The sequence below is a fragment of the Gossypium hirsutum genome, chromosome A07 (genome assembly GCF_007990345.1).
Source record: "Gossypium hirsutum isolate 1008001.06 chromosome A07, Gossypium_hirsutum_v2.1, whole genome shotgun sequence".
Taxonomy (NCBI): Eukaryota; Viridiplantae; Streptophyta; class Magnoliopsida; order Malvales; family Malvaceae; genus Gossypium; species Gossypium hirsutum.
Window position 1 is genome coordinate 94364630 of NC_053430.1, and position 22539 is coordinate 94387168.

Below are 22539 nucleotides of genomic sequence, written 5' to 3' on the forward strand. Positions count from 1 at the left end.
GGAATGCATGCCAATGGTTTCAATATTGCCAGAAAGATCATGAGACTCGGTTATTATTGGCTGACAATGGAAAGTGACTGCATCAATTTTGCCAGAAAATGCCACAAATGTCAAATCTACGGCGATAAAATTCATGTAGCCCCTTCACCCCTTCATGTCATGACTTCTCCGTGGCCTTTTTCTATGTGGGGCATGGATGTCATAGGGCCAATTTCTCCAAAAGCTTCAAATGGACATCGATTCATTTTTGTGGTTATCGATTACTTCACAAAATGGATTGAAGCCGCTTCGTTTGCCAATATGACAAAGACTGCAGTGTGCAAGTTTTTGAAAAAGGAAATCATTTGCCGATATGGTTTGCCTGAAAGAATCATCTCAGATAATGCCACGAATCTGAACAATAAGATGATGAAAGAAGTGTGCGAGCAGTTCCAAATAAAACATCATAATTCCTCGCCCTATTGCCCAAAGATGAACGGGGCTGTTGAAGTAGCTAACAAGAACAATAAGAGGATCATTGGGAAAATGACTGAGACATATAAAGATTGGCACGAGAAACTTCCATTTGCTTTATTTGCATATCGCACATCTGTGCGAACATCTACGGGAGCAACTCCTTTCTCTCTAGTCTATGGAATGGAAGCTGTGCTACCTATCGAGGTTGAGATCCCCTCTCTGCGAGTATTGATGGAATCAAAGTTAGAAGAAGCAGAATGGGTTCGAGCTCGATATGATCAGTTGAACCTCATTGAAGAAAAACGTCTAAGGGCAATTTGTCATGGGCAAATGTACCAAAAGAGAATGATCGCAGCCCATGACAAGAAGGTATGACCAAGAGAGTTCCATGAAGGAGAACTCGTTCTGAGAAAGATTCACCCAATACAAAAAGACCTGCGAGGAAAATGGGCACCAAATTGAGAAGGACCATACGTTGTAAAAAAGGCATTCTCAGGAGGAGCTTTAATCCTTACCGATATGGATGGGAAGGAGTTACCGAATCCGGTGAATTCAGATGCGGTGAAGAAATATTATGCTTAAGATGAAAACCCGAAAAGGGCATCTTAAAAAAAAAGGGATTAGGGCGAAAACCCGAAAAGGGCGTCTTGATTAGTACAAAAAGATTAGGATGAAAACCCGAGAGGGCGTCCTAATGAAACAAACCTGGCGGTCGAACGATAGGTCAAGTAGTGAGACTACAGTATTTGAAGCACTTCTGAAAGCTCAAAATTTTCTATGCAAGAAGCCATGCTCGAAAAGATTATTGATTGAGGAGTGTGGAAGAGTTCATGTGTTGAATATCTAGAGCATTTGTATCCGTTGAATACGACCTTTTCTTTCTTTTTGACATTTTTTACTCTCATTGGTTAACTTTCTTTGTTTGCCACATTTGAAATAAAGGAATATGAGATATCCTTTTTATCCCTACCTGACCATTTTCATGCATCTCATTATGTGTTTATTTAATGATAAATAGTGAAATGACATACTCTAAACAAAAGAAATGTCAAGCATTACCCGGATAAGAATTCGATAAGTGCAAGATCTTCAAAGCAAGAACAAAGTTTAACCAAGGGCAAAAGGGTGATATCTGAGAAACATCGATTACTCGTAAAGCTCGAAGACAGGTATGAGGCCTGAAGAGAAAGTCGAGAATCAAAGCAATGAACGCAGATCCTCAACAATCATGGCAAAAATGACATACGACCAATATGCTTAAGGAGCACTGCATAATCATGTAGGCATAGAGGCATTTAAGACAAACATGTGTATATCATGATGACATCATACATGGCATATACAGGTAATCCAGTAAAGCAAGAAATCTTGAATGAGAGTCGCACTGAATCAAAGGAAAAGATACCCGAGTTCTACCAAAGGACCGGTTTTGGTATTTTGATGTTTAATATTTATGCTTTCCAAGGAAAATCAACTCATATTGCGAGAGATGAGTTGAGCCTCAAGACATGTTGAGGTATTTTTAATTTTTTTTTTCAAAATCAACTCATATTGCGAGAAGTGAGTTGAGCCTCGGGGCACGCTGAGGTATTTTTAGTTTTAAATTGACTCATATTGCGAGAGGTGAGTTAAGCCTTTTTATTTTTGTTTTTCAAAATCAACTCATATTGCTAGAGGTGAGTCGAACTTCAGGTCACGCTGAGGTATTTTCAATTTTTGTGTTTTAATTTCAACTCATATTGCGAGAGGTCAGTTGAGCCTCAGGACACGCTGAGGTAATTTCAATTTCTATTGTCAAAAATTCAACTCATATTGCAAGAGGTGAGTTGAGCCTCAGGACACGCTGAGGTAATTTCAATTTCTGTTGTCAAAAAATTCAACTCATATTGCGAGAAATTAGTTGAGCCTCAAGACGCTGAGGTAATTTCAATTTTTGTTTGTCAAAAATCAACTCATATTGCGAGAGGTGAGTTGAGCCTCAGGACACGCTGAGGTGGTTTTAATTTATGTTCATCAAAAATTAGCTCATATTGCAAGAGGTGAGTTGAGCCTTGGCTCACACGCTGAGGTATTTTCAATTTCTGGTTTTCAATTTCTGTTTTTCAAAAATCGACTCATATTGCGAGAGGTGAGTTGAGCCTCGGGACACGCTGAGGTAATTTCAATTTCTGTTTGTCAAAAATCAACTCATATTGCGAGAGGTGAGTTGAGCCTCGGCTCACATGCTGGGGTCTTTTCAATTTATGTTCTTCAATTTCTGTTAGTAAAAAAAATCAACTCATATTGCTAGAGGTGAGTTGAGCCTCAGGACACGCTGAGGTAATTTCAATTTCTGTTGTTAAAAAAAATCAACTCATATTGCGAGAGGTGAGTTGAGCCTCAGGACACGCTGAGGTATTTTTAAATTTCTGTTTTTCAAAAATCAACTCATATTGCAAGATGTGAGTTGAGCCTTGGGTTCACATGTCGAGGTATTTTCAAAATCTATTTTTGCGAGAGGTGAGTTGAGCCTTGGTTCACGTGCTGAGCTATTTTCAATTTCTGTTTTTAATGTCTAGTTTTACAGAGTCAATTCATATTGCGAGAAATGAGTTGAGCTCAGGATCACATGCCGAGTAAAGAATCAATATTAGAGCTGATTGAAGACACCATATTTTGTCTCCCTGAAGTTGCAGTGGAGTTAATCGAGGATATCAGATCTTGCCTTTCTAAAGTGGCAGAAGAGAAGACCCAAAACCTTATCTCACTGAAGCGATAGAAGAGCATATTGAATTACATTGGAACAGATTGAAGCTACAAGGCATATCTCCGAATTTGCAGTGGATTGAACCAAAGCTACAAGATGCGATGGACTGGAAAGAGACTACCTGGATGAGAAGAGCACCAAAGAAGTCCATACTTAGCAAGACCGGGCAAAATTGGCCTTTCTTTATATCTTTGCTCTATTCTCGTTACACGATAATAAGCAAAGAGGGGCAGCTGTTGTAGGCCAATTTTAGCCCATTTACATCAAAACCCAATTTAGCCTTACCTAACCCACCAAAATTAAACCCAAAACCCAAAATCTTAACTACCCAAAGCCCAATTTACATCAAAACCCCAATGGCCCAAACCCTAAGCCCAAATCAAAATAAAAAAACCTAGCCCACAACTTAAACTTTTCTCAACTAGCCACACCTTTTCCACCACCAACTCCACTAGCCACACCTTTTCCACCACCAACTCCACTAGCCACTCCTTTTCCACCACCAACTCCACTAGCCACACCTTCTCCACCACCAAATCCACTAGCCATACTTGCTCCATTACCTACTCCACTAACCACACTTGCTCCACCACCACTTGTACCTACAAATGAAGACATAAACAATAAAAAAATATTTTGTAAATGGCTATATAAGCCTTCTCATATTTTGTAAAAGGAGGGGGGAAGATTTTTTTGGAGAGTTTTTGGGAGAGAAAGTTATTGTAAAAGATTTTTGGAGAGGTTTCTTTTTAAAGTAATCAAGGAGAAGAGTTATTGTGAAGGCTAGTTTTTGGAGAAGCTAGTTTTTTTGGAGATTAATCAAAAATCAAAGCAAAAGAGGTTTCTTTGTCTATTCTCATTTTAAGTTCTTTGTTTACTTATTGTTTTCCTTTCAATCTTATTTTGTTTCTTTTATACGAAAGTAAAAAATAAAAGGAGGAAGCTTACCCATTTTTACCGAAAAAGTTTTTTTGAGGTCCGGCTGCCGTGTACGGTGGCGCCGGCGACGGTCCGGCGACCGGACGATGGCCGGCCTTGTGGCCGTAAATCACCCACCCTCTCCCTCTCTTTTTTTGTTATTATTATATTTCTTAATATTATATTATATATATTCTTTTAATATATTAGGTATATTTTAAATTTTATATTACGTATATATATATTTTATACTATTTTATTTATATATCTTTAATATTATATTATTTATATATTTTTTTTCTACATGTTATCTTATGTATATATCTTAACTATATTATGTATGTATTTTTAACACTATATTATGTACATATTTTTAATATTATCATGTATTTATTTTTTATATATGTACATATTGATGTAGTATTATTAATAGTATTTTTTTTAACATCATTATTATTTCTAATATATATATTATGTACATCTTTTTATTTCTATTTTATTTTTTATTTGTCAATATTAATTATTATTATTCTAATATTTTGATATTTTAATATTTTATATTTTATATATTTTATTATTCCCATCATTATTCGCATTTTTTGACAATAATATTCTTGGATTTTTTTTACTATCATTTTAAAAACTTTTTACATTTTAATTTTAAGAATAAGGCAATGTACCAATTTTAACATTAAGTCATCGATTTCATCGCTATGTTGGGTGAAATTAATCGGCTCGTGTTAAAAACGGGACGTCCTTCTAAAAAACAAAAAAACTTGCAACTTCTCATTTCCTTCAATCGGATCACACTTAAATGTCAAATTGAATTCGTATTTTTGAAAATCAAGACAACATGTGTTTAATAAGATACCAATTTTGGGCGTCGTGAGGGTGCTAATACCTTCCTCGCCCGTAACCGACTCCCGAACCCTAAATTTTCTCTGAATTTTAACGTAGACCTAAACTTAGCCTTTTATTTGTTTTAATAAGAGATCTAATAGGTGTCCGATCACACCTAGGAAAAAGGATTGGTGGCGACTCCCTGTTTATTTCAAAAATCAAACGTCAAATTTCAAAAAAGCTACAAGCATATTTTCGCCTTTTAAGTATAATAATATTTATTTGCATTTCTAAATGTAATTTATTTCTCTCATGACAAAATCTCATAATAATATTGGGCCTTTCAAAGCCTCTGGTTAAACGTTGCCCATTTACAGCCCAGTAAAGCCTTAAGCTAAGACAAAGATTACCTGGAGTTTAGCCCCTTACCTAAATCAGAGAAGTAATTGTAGTAAGTTATATATATATACTTTATTAATTCAACTTAAAATATTAAATTTATTTGAGTTAGGTATTTAAATTATTTTTTGGTTCATCACAACATCTAAATTTTGATTCTCTTACTAAAGTTATTATTGATCATTAGTGTCGTTAAAAAAAACACGTCAGTCAATTAAATTTCATCATGTTATAATCTCGTTAAAATATAATTAAATAAAATTTTATATGAATATTAAATAAACAAATAAAATTAGCCTTCCCTTCCCCACCTTGTCCACCGCCTCCCGTCAGCCTCGTCCCTCTCCCTCTGAATCGGAGTTTTAACTAACTACTTAATCACTACTCAATCATTTTCCACGAGGATATTTGGTTAGAAATTTTAGACAAATATTACCAAAGGGGAGAGGGACGATGGACGGGGTGGGGGAGATAATTTTATTATTATTTAATATTAATATCAATATCAAAATAAAATTTTTATAATCACATGATTAAATTTGTTTAATTTGACACTAACGAGAAGCATCAACTTTAGTATCCGAATCTAAACCAAATCAGCTAAATAATAGTTTAAATATTTAATTCAGATAAACTCAATAATTTAAATGCTTTCTGTTGAATTAAACCTTACATAAAAGCTTAAGAATTAAAAAAAAAAGAAGAAGGTAAAAGTATTAAAAAAAAAAAAACTCTTATCAAAAGTTTCCATCTAATTGAGTTTTCGTGGAAAATATTATTAAGCTTGTCTACTAATGGAAACTGTTGTTAATCAGTTTGATTATTACTGAATGCTGATAAACGATAAAAAATTAACGTATGATATACGATTAGAGGTGTACATGGGTGAGGCCGAACCTAACAAAAAATTTAAGTCTATTTGCTAGGCCTGTCCTGGCCTGAAAATGTTCCAAAATTTTTGCACAAGCCTATCTTGGATAAAATACTAAAATTCGAGCCCAGCCTAACTCACCCATATTAATTTTTTATATTATTTAAAAATATAATACATCAAAAATACTAAAAATATTAAAATAAATATTTTCCAAAAAATTAAAAATAAATTTAAAAAATATGTATACTTAAAGAACACTAAGATAAATATAACTTAACAAGCAAATGTGAAAAATAGTAACAAAATTAACAATAAAATAAAAGTTATACAATATTCAAATAATAACAACAAAATAGTAGTAACATAATTATGAAATAGTAGTAAAATAGTGAAAAAAAAACAAGGTTTTTTTTCATATTTGGGTCGGGTTAGGCTCGGGCCAAGAAATCATTACCAAAGGCTCAATCCGTTTTCTAAATGGGCATTATTTTTGCCCAAGCTCATTTTTCAATCCTATATATTTTTCCTAAACCTTCCCACTTTTCGAACGGGCCTTCGAGCCGAACCAATTGACCCAACCCATAGACAAATTTATATATGATATGAATAAATATATAGTTGTGAGACATTAACATATATTTAAAAAATATAACATTTATAAAAATTAGTAATAATGCGAGATGAATTGTTTTTTCAAGATTTATTTTGGATGTAATTTATTTAAATAATTTTAGATAATTATTATAATTTCGAAAATAATATTTTTAAAATAAATTCTCAAAGATTTTTTAAAAATTGAAATTTATTTTGATGATTTTTTTTTAGAAATTTGCTAATTTATAATTTCTAACATGACAAGACGATTTTTGTGTTTTTTGAACTTGGGTAAATGATAATTTTCTTGTTTTTGGTTGGTTAATATCAGCTTAATAAAATCAAGTTGTTGACATATACAATGCCAAATACTAACATATTCAAACACCTTCCCTTCCGTGTTTTAGATGATATAATGCATAAAAGAAAAAAAACAAACATTTTCTTTTTGCAATAATTCAAGAAAATTATATGCTCTACCAACCAAAAACATGAAAATTATCATTTACCCAAGTTCAAAAAACACACTAAAGATTTGGAGGCGAAAATTTATAATTTACCCCAATTTTAAAAACACAAAAATCAATAAGTCATGTGAGAAAATTATAAAATAGGAAATTTATCATCAAATAAATCATGAAAATAAATTTAAATTTTTAAAAATGAAAATTTATGTTTTTTAAAAATTATAAAATTATTTTACAACAAAGATAAACTTGGATAAATATATGTCTAAATTTAGATAAAAATTTTAATATTATATTCAGAGTGAGGATAACACAGTTTGAATTCGTACTAAACATATGCCTAACAAGAACTTTAACCATTGCTCCATACAAGTTTAATATTTTTATTTTTAAAATATATGTCAACATTACATGTCATGTAACAGCTTCTTATTATTTTTCTCACCCACATCAAGGGTGTAGCCGAGAGGCTAGCAGGGGCTTTGGCCTCCTTAATAATTTTTTTTTTTATTTAGACTCTTTAAATTTTTTAAAATTTTAAATTAACAAATATAAAATCATATTTTATCTCCTAAAATGATAAAAAGTTAATTTAATTATTTAAAAATTATAAAAATATAAACTATTTAAAATTATATTTTTATTATCATAAAAATTAAAATTTATTCTAACATCATCATGTTAATGATATAGTTTCGTTAACATATAGACTTAATTTATTTTTTAATCAATAAATATTCAAATAGATGAAAGTTGTCAATAAAATTTAATGAATTTTTTACCTTAAAGCTAAAAAATTGTAAAAAAAATCAATTTATGAAGGTAGAAAAACTACAAACGTTGAGAAATACAGAAAAATAAATCCAAAAGAAGATAGAAAAACAAGATAAGCAATTACTTTTGTTTTAAAGTAACAGTAAGAGAAAGAAAAAGAGTTCATCAATGATTTTGGATGATTAAACCTTATAAAGCTTATTTAAAATTTTGAATTCCACGATTAGGTTATTTTATTATGATAAGAACGAGAAATTTCGAAATTATTTACAAAAGAAAAAAGAAAAGAAATTACTTCGAACTATTTTCGTGAGCTCAGCTGTTGATACGGTTCCATTGTACATTTGAAACTGTTTTGTACATTATGATCTAAAGATTAAAACACTTCTCAATCTAAGGTTAAAACCGCGACTCTTCCCCTTGATATCCTTAACTAATCCTTCTCAAAAAACTCCCTGCCATAATTTAAAATTAATTAATTAATAAATAAAAATTAGTTTTCTCAACATCCAAACAGGTCAAGAAGAAAGAAAAAGTTGAAATATAATTCGAAAAAGAAACCGAACCTTGATTGATTGATGGAGGTAATAGATTTAAGTAGCTTTACTGCAAGGCGTTTTAACATTGTTCTTGCCGCTGAGAGGCGAGCAGGCAAGAACCACGTTAACACCACGTCGTCGTTTTTCATAGAAACCTCCACGAACTACGACGACGACGTCATTCTCATTCTCTTTGTCACGGCTGACAAGATCTTCGCCAAGATGTGATTCCTCTTCTCTTATCCTCAAAACCAGACTATGAACTCTCTCCACTTTCTTCTTCATCTCCACCACCACCGATCTCGGCGACTCCACCTCCGCCTCCTCCGTCGATGACTCTTCACTCTCCAACTCAATAACTGGAACCGGAACCTCCTTCTTTGCCTCCATGAAGATGGTATCCTCCTCCCCTTAACTCTGATTCTTTTGTGTTTTCTTTTTCTTTGTTAAGTTGAAGTTTTCTAGTAATGGCGGGGGAATATATAGGAAGGAAAAGAAAGATGAAGATAGTAGGGGGGGTGTAGGCTTTAACAATTTGTGCGGGGATTGCACGTGGCAATACAAAGGAGAGAAAAGGCCACTATCACGTCGTTGACTGAAAAGACATGCGGTGAGAGAGACTAGTACAAATGCGTTGCCGTTTTATTAGCCAAGTAGTTCTCAGTGAGGATAAAGCCGTGTAATAAGAGATTAACAGCATAACATTTACTTTGAGATTAAACTTATTTGGTGTTTTAATTTTATTAAAAAAAAAAAGAAATTTTTAGCTTTCTATTTAATTTCCACCATTTTTTAGCTTTTAAATTTGTACTGTTTATCAAATCACCTTAAAATAAATGAAAGAATTGATAATCCACGTAGGTTGTCACATGTATACTATGTAGTAATTAATTATTTTTAAAATTAAAAAAACATATAAAAATATTTAAAAACGAAAAAATATTAAATTCTAAAAAAATAACTAATTGCCACGTGACATCCGCGTGTATACTACACCAACAAAGTTAATATAAATTAACTTTTCCATCCATTTTGAGATGATTTAACAAACAACGTGTTATAATAGACATTGATAATGGCAATAGAACGATCACAAAACAATAAGAAAGCGAAAATAAAACACATAGATTTTACGTGAAATCATTTTCGGGAAAAATCACATGCAGAGGAAGAGAAAGTCACTCATATTGAAAACTGAATGATACAAGAGGAGTTTCGCCTGTATATCTATTTAAATGTTGAAAAACTCTATTCTAGTCAATGTCAAATAAAAGAAGTGTAGTTCTATACTGATCACCTTATTTTGCCACAGTATTTATTTTTTCAACAAGTGACGGGATTTAAGTCACACAAACTCTAACACAACGTAAGTGTAAGGGCTAAAATAACTTTTTTAAATAGTTAAAAGGTCAATTAAGTAATTATGTCATTTACTTTTTTCACTATTATAGAATATAGATTAAACTAGTTTACATACTCGTGTAATGCACGGGCCAATTGCATGTATTAATTGAAATGCACTTAATTATTTTTATAAATATTTTTAACTTGTTATAATGTTTCACTAATAATTATTGATTACGAAATCAAATCATGTTGACGTGTCATTATATAATAGGTGACAAATATTTTTAAAACTGCTTCAAAACTAACTATCACTAAAATTATTTCAAATTTCGATTTTATTATATATATAATGTGTATTTATGTTATTATATATATAATAACAAATAAATAAAATAAGATGACATTATTTTCTCATTTTTTGTCCTACGAATTCGATAAAAAGTAAATATTATATTTATATTTAATTCTTAAATTAATTTAAATTAAATTATTATATGATGTGATTAATAATAAAATATATACTCTTATATTTTTCTTTCATATATATATGTGTGAGATTTGAGGTGGAACAAAATGATTGGGAGATCAGTCAAATGTCAAATCTTACTTAGCATGCATGATTTGAGCAATTGAGTATGGAATTATTGGGTGGAGTACACGTGGCATTGAATTAAGGAATTAGGAGAGATTAGGGTGATTCTTAATTGATGTATTGTGAAAGTGGTACAACTTTTCCGTTTGTTACTAGTGGAGTCATATTACGTGGTTCAATTAACAAATAGAATAATAAAAGTTTAATATAATATTTAGTATCAGAATTCAATAATTTTTTTAATTTGACATTTTTTTTGGTCAATTTGGTATTTGAATTTAACATTTTTTTAATTCGGTACTTAAGCTTTTTTTAAGTTTAATTTGGTACCTAAATTTATTAAATGTTGTACAAATTACATAAAACATTAATAGTGTTAATTTTTTTGTTATACTACAAAAATATTGTTAGTATTAAAGGAAATTTTTGTTTAAAAAAAAGGTATTGAGCTATGCTTAACCAATTAATATTAAATAAGAAAAAAAATAAGATTTTTAAAAACCCAAATTAAAAGAAATTCATTATTTTTAATTAATAAAATAAATAAATAATTAATTAAAACTCAAAGAAATTGAACATATAAAATACAAAAAAAAAAAGAAATCATATCATCTGATTATTTTTGCTACCTCGTAAAAAATAACATTGTTAGTATATTGGAATAATTTGTAAAACATTTGACCCAAATGGAACAAAAAAAGATTAAGTACCAGATTAGGAAAAAGGGTTAAGTTCAGGTACCAAATTGGACCAAAAAAGTGTCAAGTTTGGGTACTAAATTAGACAGAAAAGGATTAAGTATCAACTTAAGAAAAAATGTCAAATTTAGATGCTAAATTAAAAAAAAAATCAAAATTAAGTACGAAATTAAGAAAAAAATGTCAAGTTTAGAAAAAACTAACTATACATATTATTTTTAATTGATGTATTGTGACAGTAGTACAATTTTCCTTTCTGTTACGAGTGAAGTGATATTACGTTATTCAATAAACAAATAGAATAATAAATAAGGTATATATATTTGTTTTATAAATAATAGTGGCATGAGTTCAAAGTTCAAATTTTATATTGATTTTATTAAAAAGATATAAAAAAATAAGTGTTATTACAATAATATAAATTATTTTAAATATATAAGGGTAATGTTGTAATTTCTCAACCAAGTCGATATTCGGTTGACTTGTGACAATAAGTCAATAAAAAATTTAAGTAATAGTATAGATGTATGACGAAAAATCCACTTACATTACTGTAACTGTTCGATTACTTTTTTTATATGATTAATATTTTAACAACTCAACCGTTGAATTTATCAATATATTTATACTTATTATACAAATAATTTTTTTAATTAATCTGATACCTCTTTTATAATGACTTAAAATATTGTCTATATTAATATATATTCAGAGGTTATTAAAATTAATAGTTAAAATATTTTAATTTACGACAAATTTAACACATATAATTTATATGAATGAAGCCTAACCACTGAAATATTAATCCTATAAAAAAAATCACGAAGTTGTATAAAACTAAATTTAAAGAATTATTAACCTTGTTCATTTTTTTTTGTTAAATTTAAATCCATTAAAATACTATCTTAAGATAACACACCAATAAATTTAATAAGGTGTTAACAAATTGAATCTGAATCTTTAAATTCAAAAAATAGAAAGATTAAATTCTTAAAAATATAAAAAATAAATAACAAATTCCAAATATACATAAAGAAGGAAAACTTGGAAGCATATTGAAACCTTTAAATTTTAACCATTTAGTCCAAAATAATTACCCCAACGCGTAAGATAGATAAAAAACCATGCTAATATATACTTAATGAAAATAATGTTCTTTTTTTAATCAAGGGTTGAGTAAAAGATGTTTAAGGTTTACCTTCAAGATTAAATATGAAGAGGCTTGAGTCAATGCAAGTCTTTTGCCACTACTCTAAATTACTTAATTGATAATGAAAGAGATTTGATGCAGATGAAAGTGTAAAATGGAACTAAATTCAAGCTCACTTAGAACTAGATACTCAAAAAGCTCTATCAAGTTTTCTTAATGTAATAAATCACTATTTGAAGTCTGAACAATTATTTTTACATTGGAGCCTAAACTATTTTTATCCTAGTTAGACCCTAACTTGACAACTGTTCCAACATTAGGACCTTAGTCAAGTTATACCTAACTTAGCAATTGTCCAACATAAGGACCTAAACGAAGCAATTGTTTCACATTAGAACTTGAACCCTTTTTTTTTGTCTAAATTAGTTTCTGAACTTGACAATTACTTTTATATTAGTGGTAAAACTCGACAATTATTCTCATATTAGGACCTAAAGTTTAGGGTTTTAAAGAAAATTCAAGGACCAACTTGGACCTAAAGCCTCAATATGAGAATAATTGCCAAGTTCTAACTTAATTGGACAAAAAAAATTTGGATCCCAATATAGAAATAATTGCCAAATCTAATGCTTAACTTGGGCAAAATGATACTAGTTGCCAAACTCTAAAAAGTGATTTAATTTCAAGTTGAATTATTCGTCGGCTGCAGATTGGCACTAGTATTTCTTTGATCTGTTGCTTTTGCCTGTGTAAAAAAAATAAAAGATGCTCAACCGATAGCTCAAGCTCCAACTGGCAAATATCTAGCAAGGGATTGGAATTGGGATCGATTGCCTTGCTATGGGAAAGCTTGAGTTCAAGCATTAATCCTTCAGGTCCAGCACAACAAAAATCATTATGTTGAGAAAGAAAAATTTTGTTTAATTTTACTAATAAATATCTAATTCAACTTTTTTTTATATTTTTCTTAAAAAATTACGTTATTTTAATTTAACATTCAATAATTTATATATGTATTTTTTAGTTTAATATATGCCATAAGTCTTTGTACTTGTATCAAATTTGGAATTTAGTCATTACATTTTCATTTCTTGGAATTTAGTCCTTCTATTGTTCAGATTTCAAATTTCAGATCTAATTTGTTAACACTTTTTGTTATTATTAAATTTGTTGTTGTAACATTTTGAAATTTAAAAAAAAATTAACTTGTTAGTAATGTAAATAAAAAATAACGTAACGAATCTAAATTTAACAAAATAATTTTAATAGTGTTAACAGTTAGACCTGAATTTTAAAATCTAAAAAGTAGAGAGACTAATTTTAAAATTACAAAGAGTACATGGACTTATAACATATTTTAACTTTTCTTTTATTATATTTTTAAACATAAATAACATAATTTATTATAGTATTATATATTATTATAGATTTTATTATGTGATATAATTTATCAAAAGTAAAATAATAATATATTGCAATATTGAAAACAAGTTGGCGAGCGTTCAATCAAATCGAGTGAAAAAAATTCGAGTTAGTTGAGTTAACAAATCCTATTTTATCATTCCAACTAATTTGAAATTTTTTCAAATCGAGTTGAGTGAAACGAGATTCATTGTTCGAGTTAAATTAAAATGTTAAAATAAAATATTGTTACGTTATAATTAATTCTATGGTAGATCACATAAATATGAAACCATATGTATTTGAAAAAGAAAATAAGATACTTTAATATGATAAGCTTGAATTGATAATTTATTTGTTTAGGTCCTCAAAAATATTATTTTGGAATTTTTTACTCAAATTTTAAGCATTGTTACACATATTTTTAGAATTTTTTGTTTTTATAATTTAAAAAATTGAAAATTTGGAATTTTTATAAATATTTAGAATTTTTAAAAATTATTTATGTATTTTTTGTTGAAAAAAATCAATGTGCTCATTTTCGAAATTAATATGGAGCAAAGGAGTATTTACAGCAATCTGTCATTTGCGTTATTCGAATTATAAAATTCAACTTAACTCAAACCCGAAAAATTGAACTACATATTTGAGTTGACTTTAAAAAACTGAATAACTCAAATAATTCAATTCGATTAACTTGAAATTCAAATTTTTTTCAATTTTTTCGAGTCGAATGGAGTTTTGCTCACTGTAAAATTAGACTTGAGCCTTGAATATTGAAACTTAAGCTTAACCTATATTTCAAAGGACCTTACTATTTTATCCAAACTTAATCTAATTTTTTTTTCAAAACCTTTTAAGACTTCAAAACTATATATATATATATTGCCAATTATTAGCATGATAATTTTGAATCATGATCGGAGCTGGTTAATTTAATTTTGCTTAGTGATGGCAAACACAAGCTTAAATAAATCCAAACAAAATTTAAAAGTACTAAAAACTCAATAAAACCAAAGTAGTAGGCCTTCCACGACTTGAAACAAATTCTTCAGAAAACTGTTGGATGTAAACCCTAATATTATTTTCGGAATGAACTTCTATTGTTTTTTTTTTGGAATTTTCTAGTTTTTTAGGGTTTTCTTAAGAATTTCTTTTATATTGTATACAAAATATCCCATTAGTGTTGGTTTATAGTTAGTGGCGAAGTCAGAAAATTTTTCTTAGGAGTCGGAATTAAATTATATATTTTTTACGATAGTAAAAATGTAATTTCATCATTTTAATAGTTTATATCTTTATAGTTTTTAAAGGACTAAATTAAATTCTTATCTTTTTGGGAGATTAAAGTGCAATTTTATCATTATTGATTTAAAATTTTACAAATTATAAAAGATTTAAATGGAAAAATTTTCATTTTAGGGAGGCCGAGCCCTACCAGCCCTTGGCTCCACCACTGTTTATAGTAGAATTTTGTAATTAATATTTAAAATTATTATGAAAATAAATATTTGGTAATAAAAAATTGTAATAATATTATTAGAATTTTGTAAATTATTTTTTAAAAATTTGTGGTAATGTAGATATAATGAACTTTGAACCCTATCATTATAAAAAAGTATAGTTGAGTATCCAAAATTATTAAAGAAACTATGGAATGAACATGTAAAATTATGAAAGTATCTACTTCTATTTAAGTTTGAGAGTATTTTAGAATAATAAATGATTTTACAAGTTGGTTTGGACTTATGCTGTCTTAAGTTTTATTTTTTTGTTGTGTTTTATTGTTTAATAAGTTTTCACTTTTAGAAATTTTTGGCTGCTCTTATAGCGCGTTTTTTAGTTTTGCTTATGCAAGTAGTCTTGCTTTACAAGTGCTTTTAGGGATGGTTTTGTTGTAGTTCTCTCTAGTTTGGTGGATGTTTAAATCTTTTGCCAATTTTGCATGCCGCTTTGGATTATCCGGGGCTGATTTTCTTATCATATTAAGTGCTTGCAATCAATCTAATATGTTGTGTTGAGTTGCAATAGAGTCAATTGTAATATTCTATGGATGCTAAGGCTAAAGCTCTTGTTGTGTTGATGCAGTCGTAAACCAACTAAAAATTCGACTAAGGTAAGTGCACCTATCAATTAATAGTATAGCTAGGGTGAGCAAAGATATTGTTCCCACAATGACTAAAAGTACTAGTAATTACCATCTTTCTATTATTTAACCGACAGATTGGAGTGATTGGTTAAAACTAAAACTAACTAAATTAATCAACTAAAGAACAGGTCAAATAACAAATTAGGAAAATAAACTATTAACAACAAAGAAGTGAGACAATACCTAAGAAAGAATACACCTAGACTTCATCTATCATTATCAATCTAAATTATGCAATTTCTTCACTTGGTATCTTAATATGTAGAAATCCTTAAATTATGCTAATATCTCTCTTCCAGACTAAGAGCAACTGACTCTAGGTTGATTAATTGAAATTTCTTTATAATTAAAACCCCTATTATCACATTAACTCGATCTATGGATTACCCTATTAGATTTGAATCTAATCTAGTAGATTTATGTCGTCCTATTTTTAGGATTGTATGCAACTCCAGTCAATTACGTTAGATCTACTCTTAAACATGGTCTATTCCTCATTTGGTTTAAGCACATCAAACATGAATCAATAGTCTAGAGATATCAAATCAAGAATTAAGCTCACATAATTCACAACAAGATCTAAGTTTTTATTACGTAAAAAATAGAAATCAAATAATAGAATCCATCCTAGGGTTCATTTCTCTAGGTATTTGAAAAATTAGTTCATGTTAGTAAATAAAAACATTCCAAAGACAATATAACTACAAGAAACAAAGAAACTCATAATAAACTTCAGAGAAATCAAAAAGAGATCTTCAATCTTGATGGAAATCTGCTTCAAAGTAAGCTTTATTGGTGTTTTTTGAGTTGTTTTTCCTGAGTATTCACTAACAGCTCTCACCTCTCTTTTATCTTTATCATATTGATAATACTCTAGAACGACATATTTTACGTGCTAATTGCATGCTTATTTTGAGTATGATCATACTAATTTGGATTATTTGTGGTCTTTTATCTTTTAAGGACTAAATTGGAGGCAAGAAGAAATTTAAAGGCAAAAATTACAAAATTGAAGATATAATGGGCCAGCATGCAAAGAAAGAAAGAAGTGGTGCCAAAAATGCAAACATGGAAGACCAAGGACTAAAATGCAAAAGAAGAGATTTATAGCACAAGACTCTATTTTAATTTCAATTATATTAGGATAATTATTAAGGATTTTTATTTAGATTAATTCTAGGATTTATTTTCATTTATCTTTAATTATCTTTATTTATTTGTATTTATCTTTTAGAATTTCATTAGGAATAGACTAGATTTTCTAGTACTATAAATAGGGGATGGAGTGGCACATATTTGACATCTCTTTTTTCTGTAACCACTCCCTCTCCCAAAAACTCTGTCTTTTGTTCTCTTCATATTTTCTTCAATAAAAATCCCATATCTATTTTATTTATTTATTTCCCAAAAATCATGAGCCACTAAACCAATTTAGCCGAAGGTTGTCAAAATTCCCCAAAAAGGTTCATGAGGCTTAGAACTCACGCTTAGCCTTCTCAACAAGGTATTCATCACTTCTCCGCATTATGGGCCTAACCTTCCGTCCATGTCCCTTAATAGGTGATCTTTTCAACTTGTGCAAGGAATGACTGCTTTGTACGTTTTGGGTAGATTACACAGTCGGTTCATTGGCTTTCTGCATCAAATGTTGTCGAATCCAAGACACAAAACGACGTAGTATTCACCGTTGGGAAGTGATGATCTAGCAGAAGATAGTCCCACAAAAGCGATTATTGGCTAGAGTCAGGCTCTGCCAAATTTTAAGTCTAAATCCTTGGAGCTAGTGGTCGTAGGCGTCCTCTTCCACTATAACTGGCTTATCCTACTCGAGAAGAGTTACTTAAAAACCCAAGGCGAAACGAGACAACCAGAGGCTGGAATCTCGCCACATAAGAAACTTTCTCTATTTTCAAACTTTGTTTATTTTTTCCATTTTAATTTCTGTAATCTATTTAATTTCGCAATTTCAATTCACTTTAAATTTTGTTTTTATTTTTTCAGATTCTTAATTCTATTTTTTTATTTTTCAGGAACGCAGGTTTTCTTGGCCAAGAAATTATCCAGGATTTCAAGAAACGAGCATTTGTACAATCTGGTCCCTAAGAATTAAACCCTACTTCCCCTTTACTGTTATTTTTACTATTTTACAGGGAATATGATATTTTGGTGCTCTCAACGCGCATCAAATTCTGGCGATGTTGCCGGGGATCGGTAAAACACTAATCTTGTTTTTTGTTTCTTACGACCAGATCTGCTCCAGGAACTCTTGCGTTTGATTCAGAAATCGAAAAGATTGCGAGAGCTAATTGTAAGGAAACAAAGCTAAAGAAAAAGCAGTCACCGGTGGTTAAGACTCAAAGTAATCCACCGCCAGAAATCAGAATCGACGACGAAGCAGAGTCTAGGTTAATGAAAACCTACTCAAAATTTTGAAAGCGAAAATGTAAAGTAATTCCTAGAAGAAGGTTTAACGCTAGGGTTGATGAACCGCCATTATGCATGTGTATCCTACTATGGATACTAATTTTGAATTAAATTCAGGCTTAATCCAGCTAATGTTAACTTTCAGGGGTTACAGAACGAAAATCCCCACAAGTATTTGAAAGAATTCCATATGGTTTGCCTTAGTATGAAACTCAGGGGTAATTGAGGATCAAATTAAACTGTGTGCTTTCCTTTTTCCTTACAGATTCTGCTAGGGAATGGTTATTTTATTTACCTCCTAGATCTGTAACGACTTGGGCTGAATTGTCTCGTTTGTTTCTCAACAGGTTTTTCCCAGCGTCCAGGCAGCCGAGTTAAAAAAGAAATCGTGCGAATAAGGCAAAAAGACGCAGAGTCTCTGTACGACTATTGGGAGCGATTTAAGAAGTTGTGTGCAAGTTGCCCACAATATAGTATAACAGAACAGTCTTTATTCTAGTACTTTTATGAAGGCTTGAAACCCATGGAGCTAAATATGGTAGATGCCGCTAGTGGAAGAGCGTTGGTCAACATGACTCCACAACAAGCATGAGACTTAATCTCCACAATGACTGCAAATCTCAGTAATTTCGGGCCAATCCTGAACCCCCTAGAAAGGTTCACCAGCTAAGTAATTCGACTTAGAAGATAAGATTGATAGAATTGCTAATATTTTGAATTCTCTTGTTGCAGAAAAAACAAAGATAGCTCGGTTATGCGGAATATGTGCTATCCCTGAACATACAACTGATACATGTCACAGTTTGAATGATGATGCTATGGCTCATTTAGATGCTGTGGGAAATTTTCCTGGGCCACTACAAAGGCGATACGACCCTTACGCTAATACCTACAACCCAGGATGGAGGGATCATCCCAACTTAAGTTATGAGGCCAACCTACGATTTAACTAGTCAAACCAAAATCGTTCCCCAAATAGCCTCGAGATTCAGGTAAATCTCTAGAAACCAATGGTCAATAAATTAACAGCTAATGTCCTTGATTTTCAACAGCAAACTCTTAATTTCCAAAGAGAGACGAAGGATTTCCAACAAAAAACCGAGGCATCCATAAGAGAGTGGACCACATAAATTGAGAGATTGAACTCTCAAGGGAAGCTGCCATCACAAACAAAACCAAACCTGAGGTAAAACACAAATGTAGTGACGCTGCGAAGTGGAAAGGTACTGGAATAAATTCCTGGCAGAAATCCTGGCCAAGAAACCACCTAAGAAAAATCCAAAAAAGACAAACAGATCCGAGCGAAACCCCCATTACCGAAATCCAACCCTCATTCCTAGGATGATTAAATTTGTGTCGAAAAAGTAAGGAATACAAAGAGATCTTCGAAACATTCAGGAATGGCGAGATCAATTTACCACTGCTGGATGCCATCCGACAGATTTCGCTGTATGACAAGTTCCTCAAGGAGCTTGCACCAACAAACGAAAACTAACAAGTAACGAAAATGTAAGTGTTGGTGAGAATGTATTCGCAGTGCTACAGCAGAAAATGCCGGTAAAATACAAAAATAGGGGTATGTTCGTTATACCATGCAAAATAGGCCATTTGGGGATCAAGAAGGCCATGTGTGGTTTAGGGCCTCCATAAATGTTATGCCTTATTCTATTTATGAATCACTTGACGCGGGTTTTTTTGAAGAAAATAGGTGTTATAATTTAGTTGGCAGACAGGTCCGTTGTACACCCCGAATGAGTCCTTGAGGGCGTACTGGTAAAGTTAACGAACTTATTTCCCTGCAGATTTTCTGTGATAAAGATGAAGGAGGATAACACTACTGGATTTTCAGACCTCTGTTGGGCTGACCTTTCCTTAGTACCGCTAGCACTAAGATCGATGTAGAAGTAGAAGTCTTACGATAGAATTTGATGGAGAGATCATGAAGTTTAATGTTTATGACGTCATTAGTCATCCAGCGAAATTTGAGCGTAAATCGTGTCGACATAATCGACTCATTAGTAGATGAGACTTTGAGTCGATTATGAGATAAATCTGAATTTATATCTGATGACTATAAATCTGTTAATGAGTTATTGTCTCCATCAAATACTAAACTTTACCTTTTATTATGCAGGCTCCAGAATTGGAATTGAAACCGCTTCTCGAACATCTTAAGTATGCGTTTTTGGGGAAATGTAATACCCTACCAATCATAGTTTCCAACAAACTCTCTAAGCTCAAAAAGAAAGTTTGATCCAGGTACTAAAAACTCATAAGGACGCGATTGGTTGGATAATGCCGATTTGAAAGGAATAAGCCCCTTGACATGCACACACAGAATCTACTTGGAGGAAAACGTAAAAGCGAGAGTCAAAGCGATTAAACTCGAATAGATGGAGTAAAAAATAATAACAAGTGCTAGATACTGACAAATCTACCCTTCTAACAACAATGGTAAGTCCGTCAAGTCGTGCCAAAAACGAGTGTAAAGTAAAGAAAAATGCAGGTGACTTATACAACTCGATACAAAATGGTGGCTGTATTATACAGAAGTTGAACTCTTACACTAGAAAAATTTCCTATCCTTTATAGATAAAGCTGAACGCTTATAATAAAACTCCTTTTGTGCTTGATGGATACCATTCTCCAATTCCAGTCGACCAGAGATCATGAAAAGACCACTTTTACATGCCATTCAGTACTTTTGCATACAGAAATATGTCATTTGAATTTGAAACGCACCAGCCACATTCCAAGATGCATGATGAGTATATTTCTCATATGTGGAAAAATAATGAAGTTTTATGGATGATTTACTGTATATAGAATTTTTTGATGAATGCTTAAAAACCTGACATTTTAATAGGTGCATAGATTTAATCTTGTCTGAACTATAAAAAACAAGGGTCTAATTCTAGGTCATATAGTTTTGCCAAGGGAATTGAGGTCGATAAGGCCAAAATTGACATTATTAATTCTTTGCTATATCCCCCACTGTAAGGAAATTCGTTCTTTTCTTGGCCATGCAGGATTTTACAGGCGTTTCATAAAAACTTCTCAAAAGTGGCTAAACCATTATGCGATTCTTGCAGAAAGATAGAAATAAATTCGGCCCAAAATGTAAGGAATTTGATACACTCAAGCAGAAGTTGGTGACGCTCCTATAGTGCAAGCACCAAATTGGAACTACCCTTTTGAAATTATGTGCGACGCAAGAGAATGCAGTGTGGGGGCCGTGTTAGGTAAAAAGATTGACAAAAAGCCTCATGTTATTTGCATGCCTCAAAAACCTAATGCTGCACAAAGTAACTGCACCATACGGAAAAAGAACTATTGTAGTTGTATTCGCTTTAGATAAATTTTAATCTTATTTATGGGATCTAAAGTGATTATTTTTTCTGACCATGCAGCTCTTAGTACTTGATCGCAAAGAATGAGGCGAAACCAATGTCATATATGGATTCTGCTGCTAAAGAATTTAACATCGAAATCGTGACAAAAAGGGATGTGAAAACCTGGTGGCTGACCACTTGAGTAGATAAAAACTCTATTTGGTGATTTCTATAAGATGAGTTCCCTGATAAAGCTTATTTCGATCGAGCTCACTATCTATGGTATGCGAATATAGTTAATCTCTAACCACAGGATCGTTACCTACTGAGTTAGCACGTTCCGTGAAGGACAAGCTTAGACGGGAAGCTCGGTATTACATTTGAGACGACCCATACTGTGGAAACACTATTCAAATCAGATAATACGATGATGTGTTCCCAGAACTGAGGTAACCTCTATCCTTACTTTTGTCATACAGAAGCTTATAAGGTCACTTCGGCCCTAAACGGACAGCTCACAAGGTATTGGAGTGTGTGCTATATCCCACAATTTTTCGCACGCATAAACTTTTGTAAGTCTTCGATAAATCAACATACAGGTAACTCACTAAAAAAACAAATGCCTCTATCCCCAATTCATTATGTGAGCTTTGATGTATGGCATCATTTCATGGGCCCCTTTATTTCTTCGTGGAAACGTATATACTTTTGCAGTAAACTATGTTTCTAAGTGGATAGAAGCAAAGCCTACTCGCAATGATAATGCTAAAACTGTTGTGGAGTTTCTGAAACGAATTTTTTCTATTTTCACACATCAGCTTTGATCAATCTGACCCATT

General features: G+C 31.2%; 1 protein-coding gene across 1 annotated transcript; it reads right to left on the reverse strand.

The window, feature by feature from the left end:
- Window positions 1-8276: 8276 nt before the first annotated feature.
- Window positions 8277-9184, reverse strand: LOC107956879 (uncharacterized). The gene is made up of 2 exons (XM_016892366.2): window positions 8635-9184; window positions 8277-8523 (listed from the first exon to the last, which is right to left on the reverse strand). Exon 1 carries the CDS (start codon window positions 8995-8997, stop codon window positions 8662-8664), a length of 336 nt encoding a protein of 111 aa, XP_016747855.1. The 5' UTR covers window positions 8998-9184; the 3' UTR covers window positions 8277-8523; window positions 8635-8661.
- Between the last annotated feature and the right edge of the window lie 13355 nt (window positions 9185-22539).

Bases quoted from the DNA above. Each gene is read 5' to 3' on its own strand.
- LOC107956879 (XM_016892366.2), bottom strand. From the start codon at position 8,997: ATGGAGGCAAAGAAGGAGGTTCCGGTTCCAGTTATTGAGTTGGAGAGT.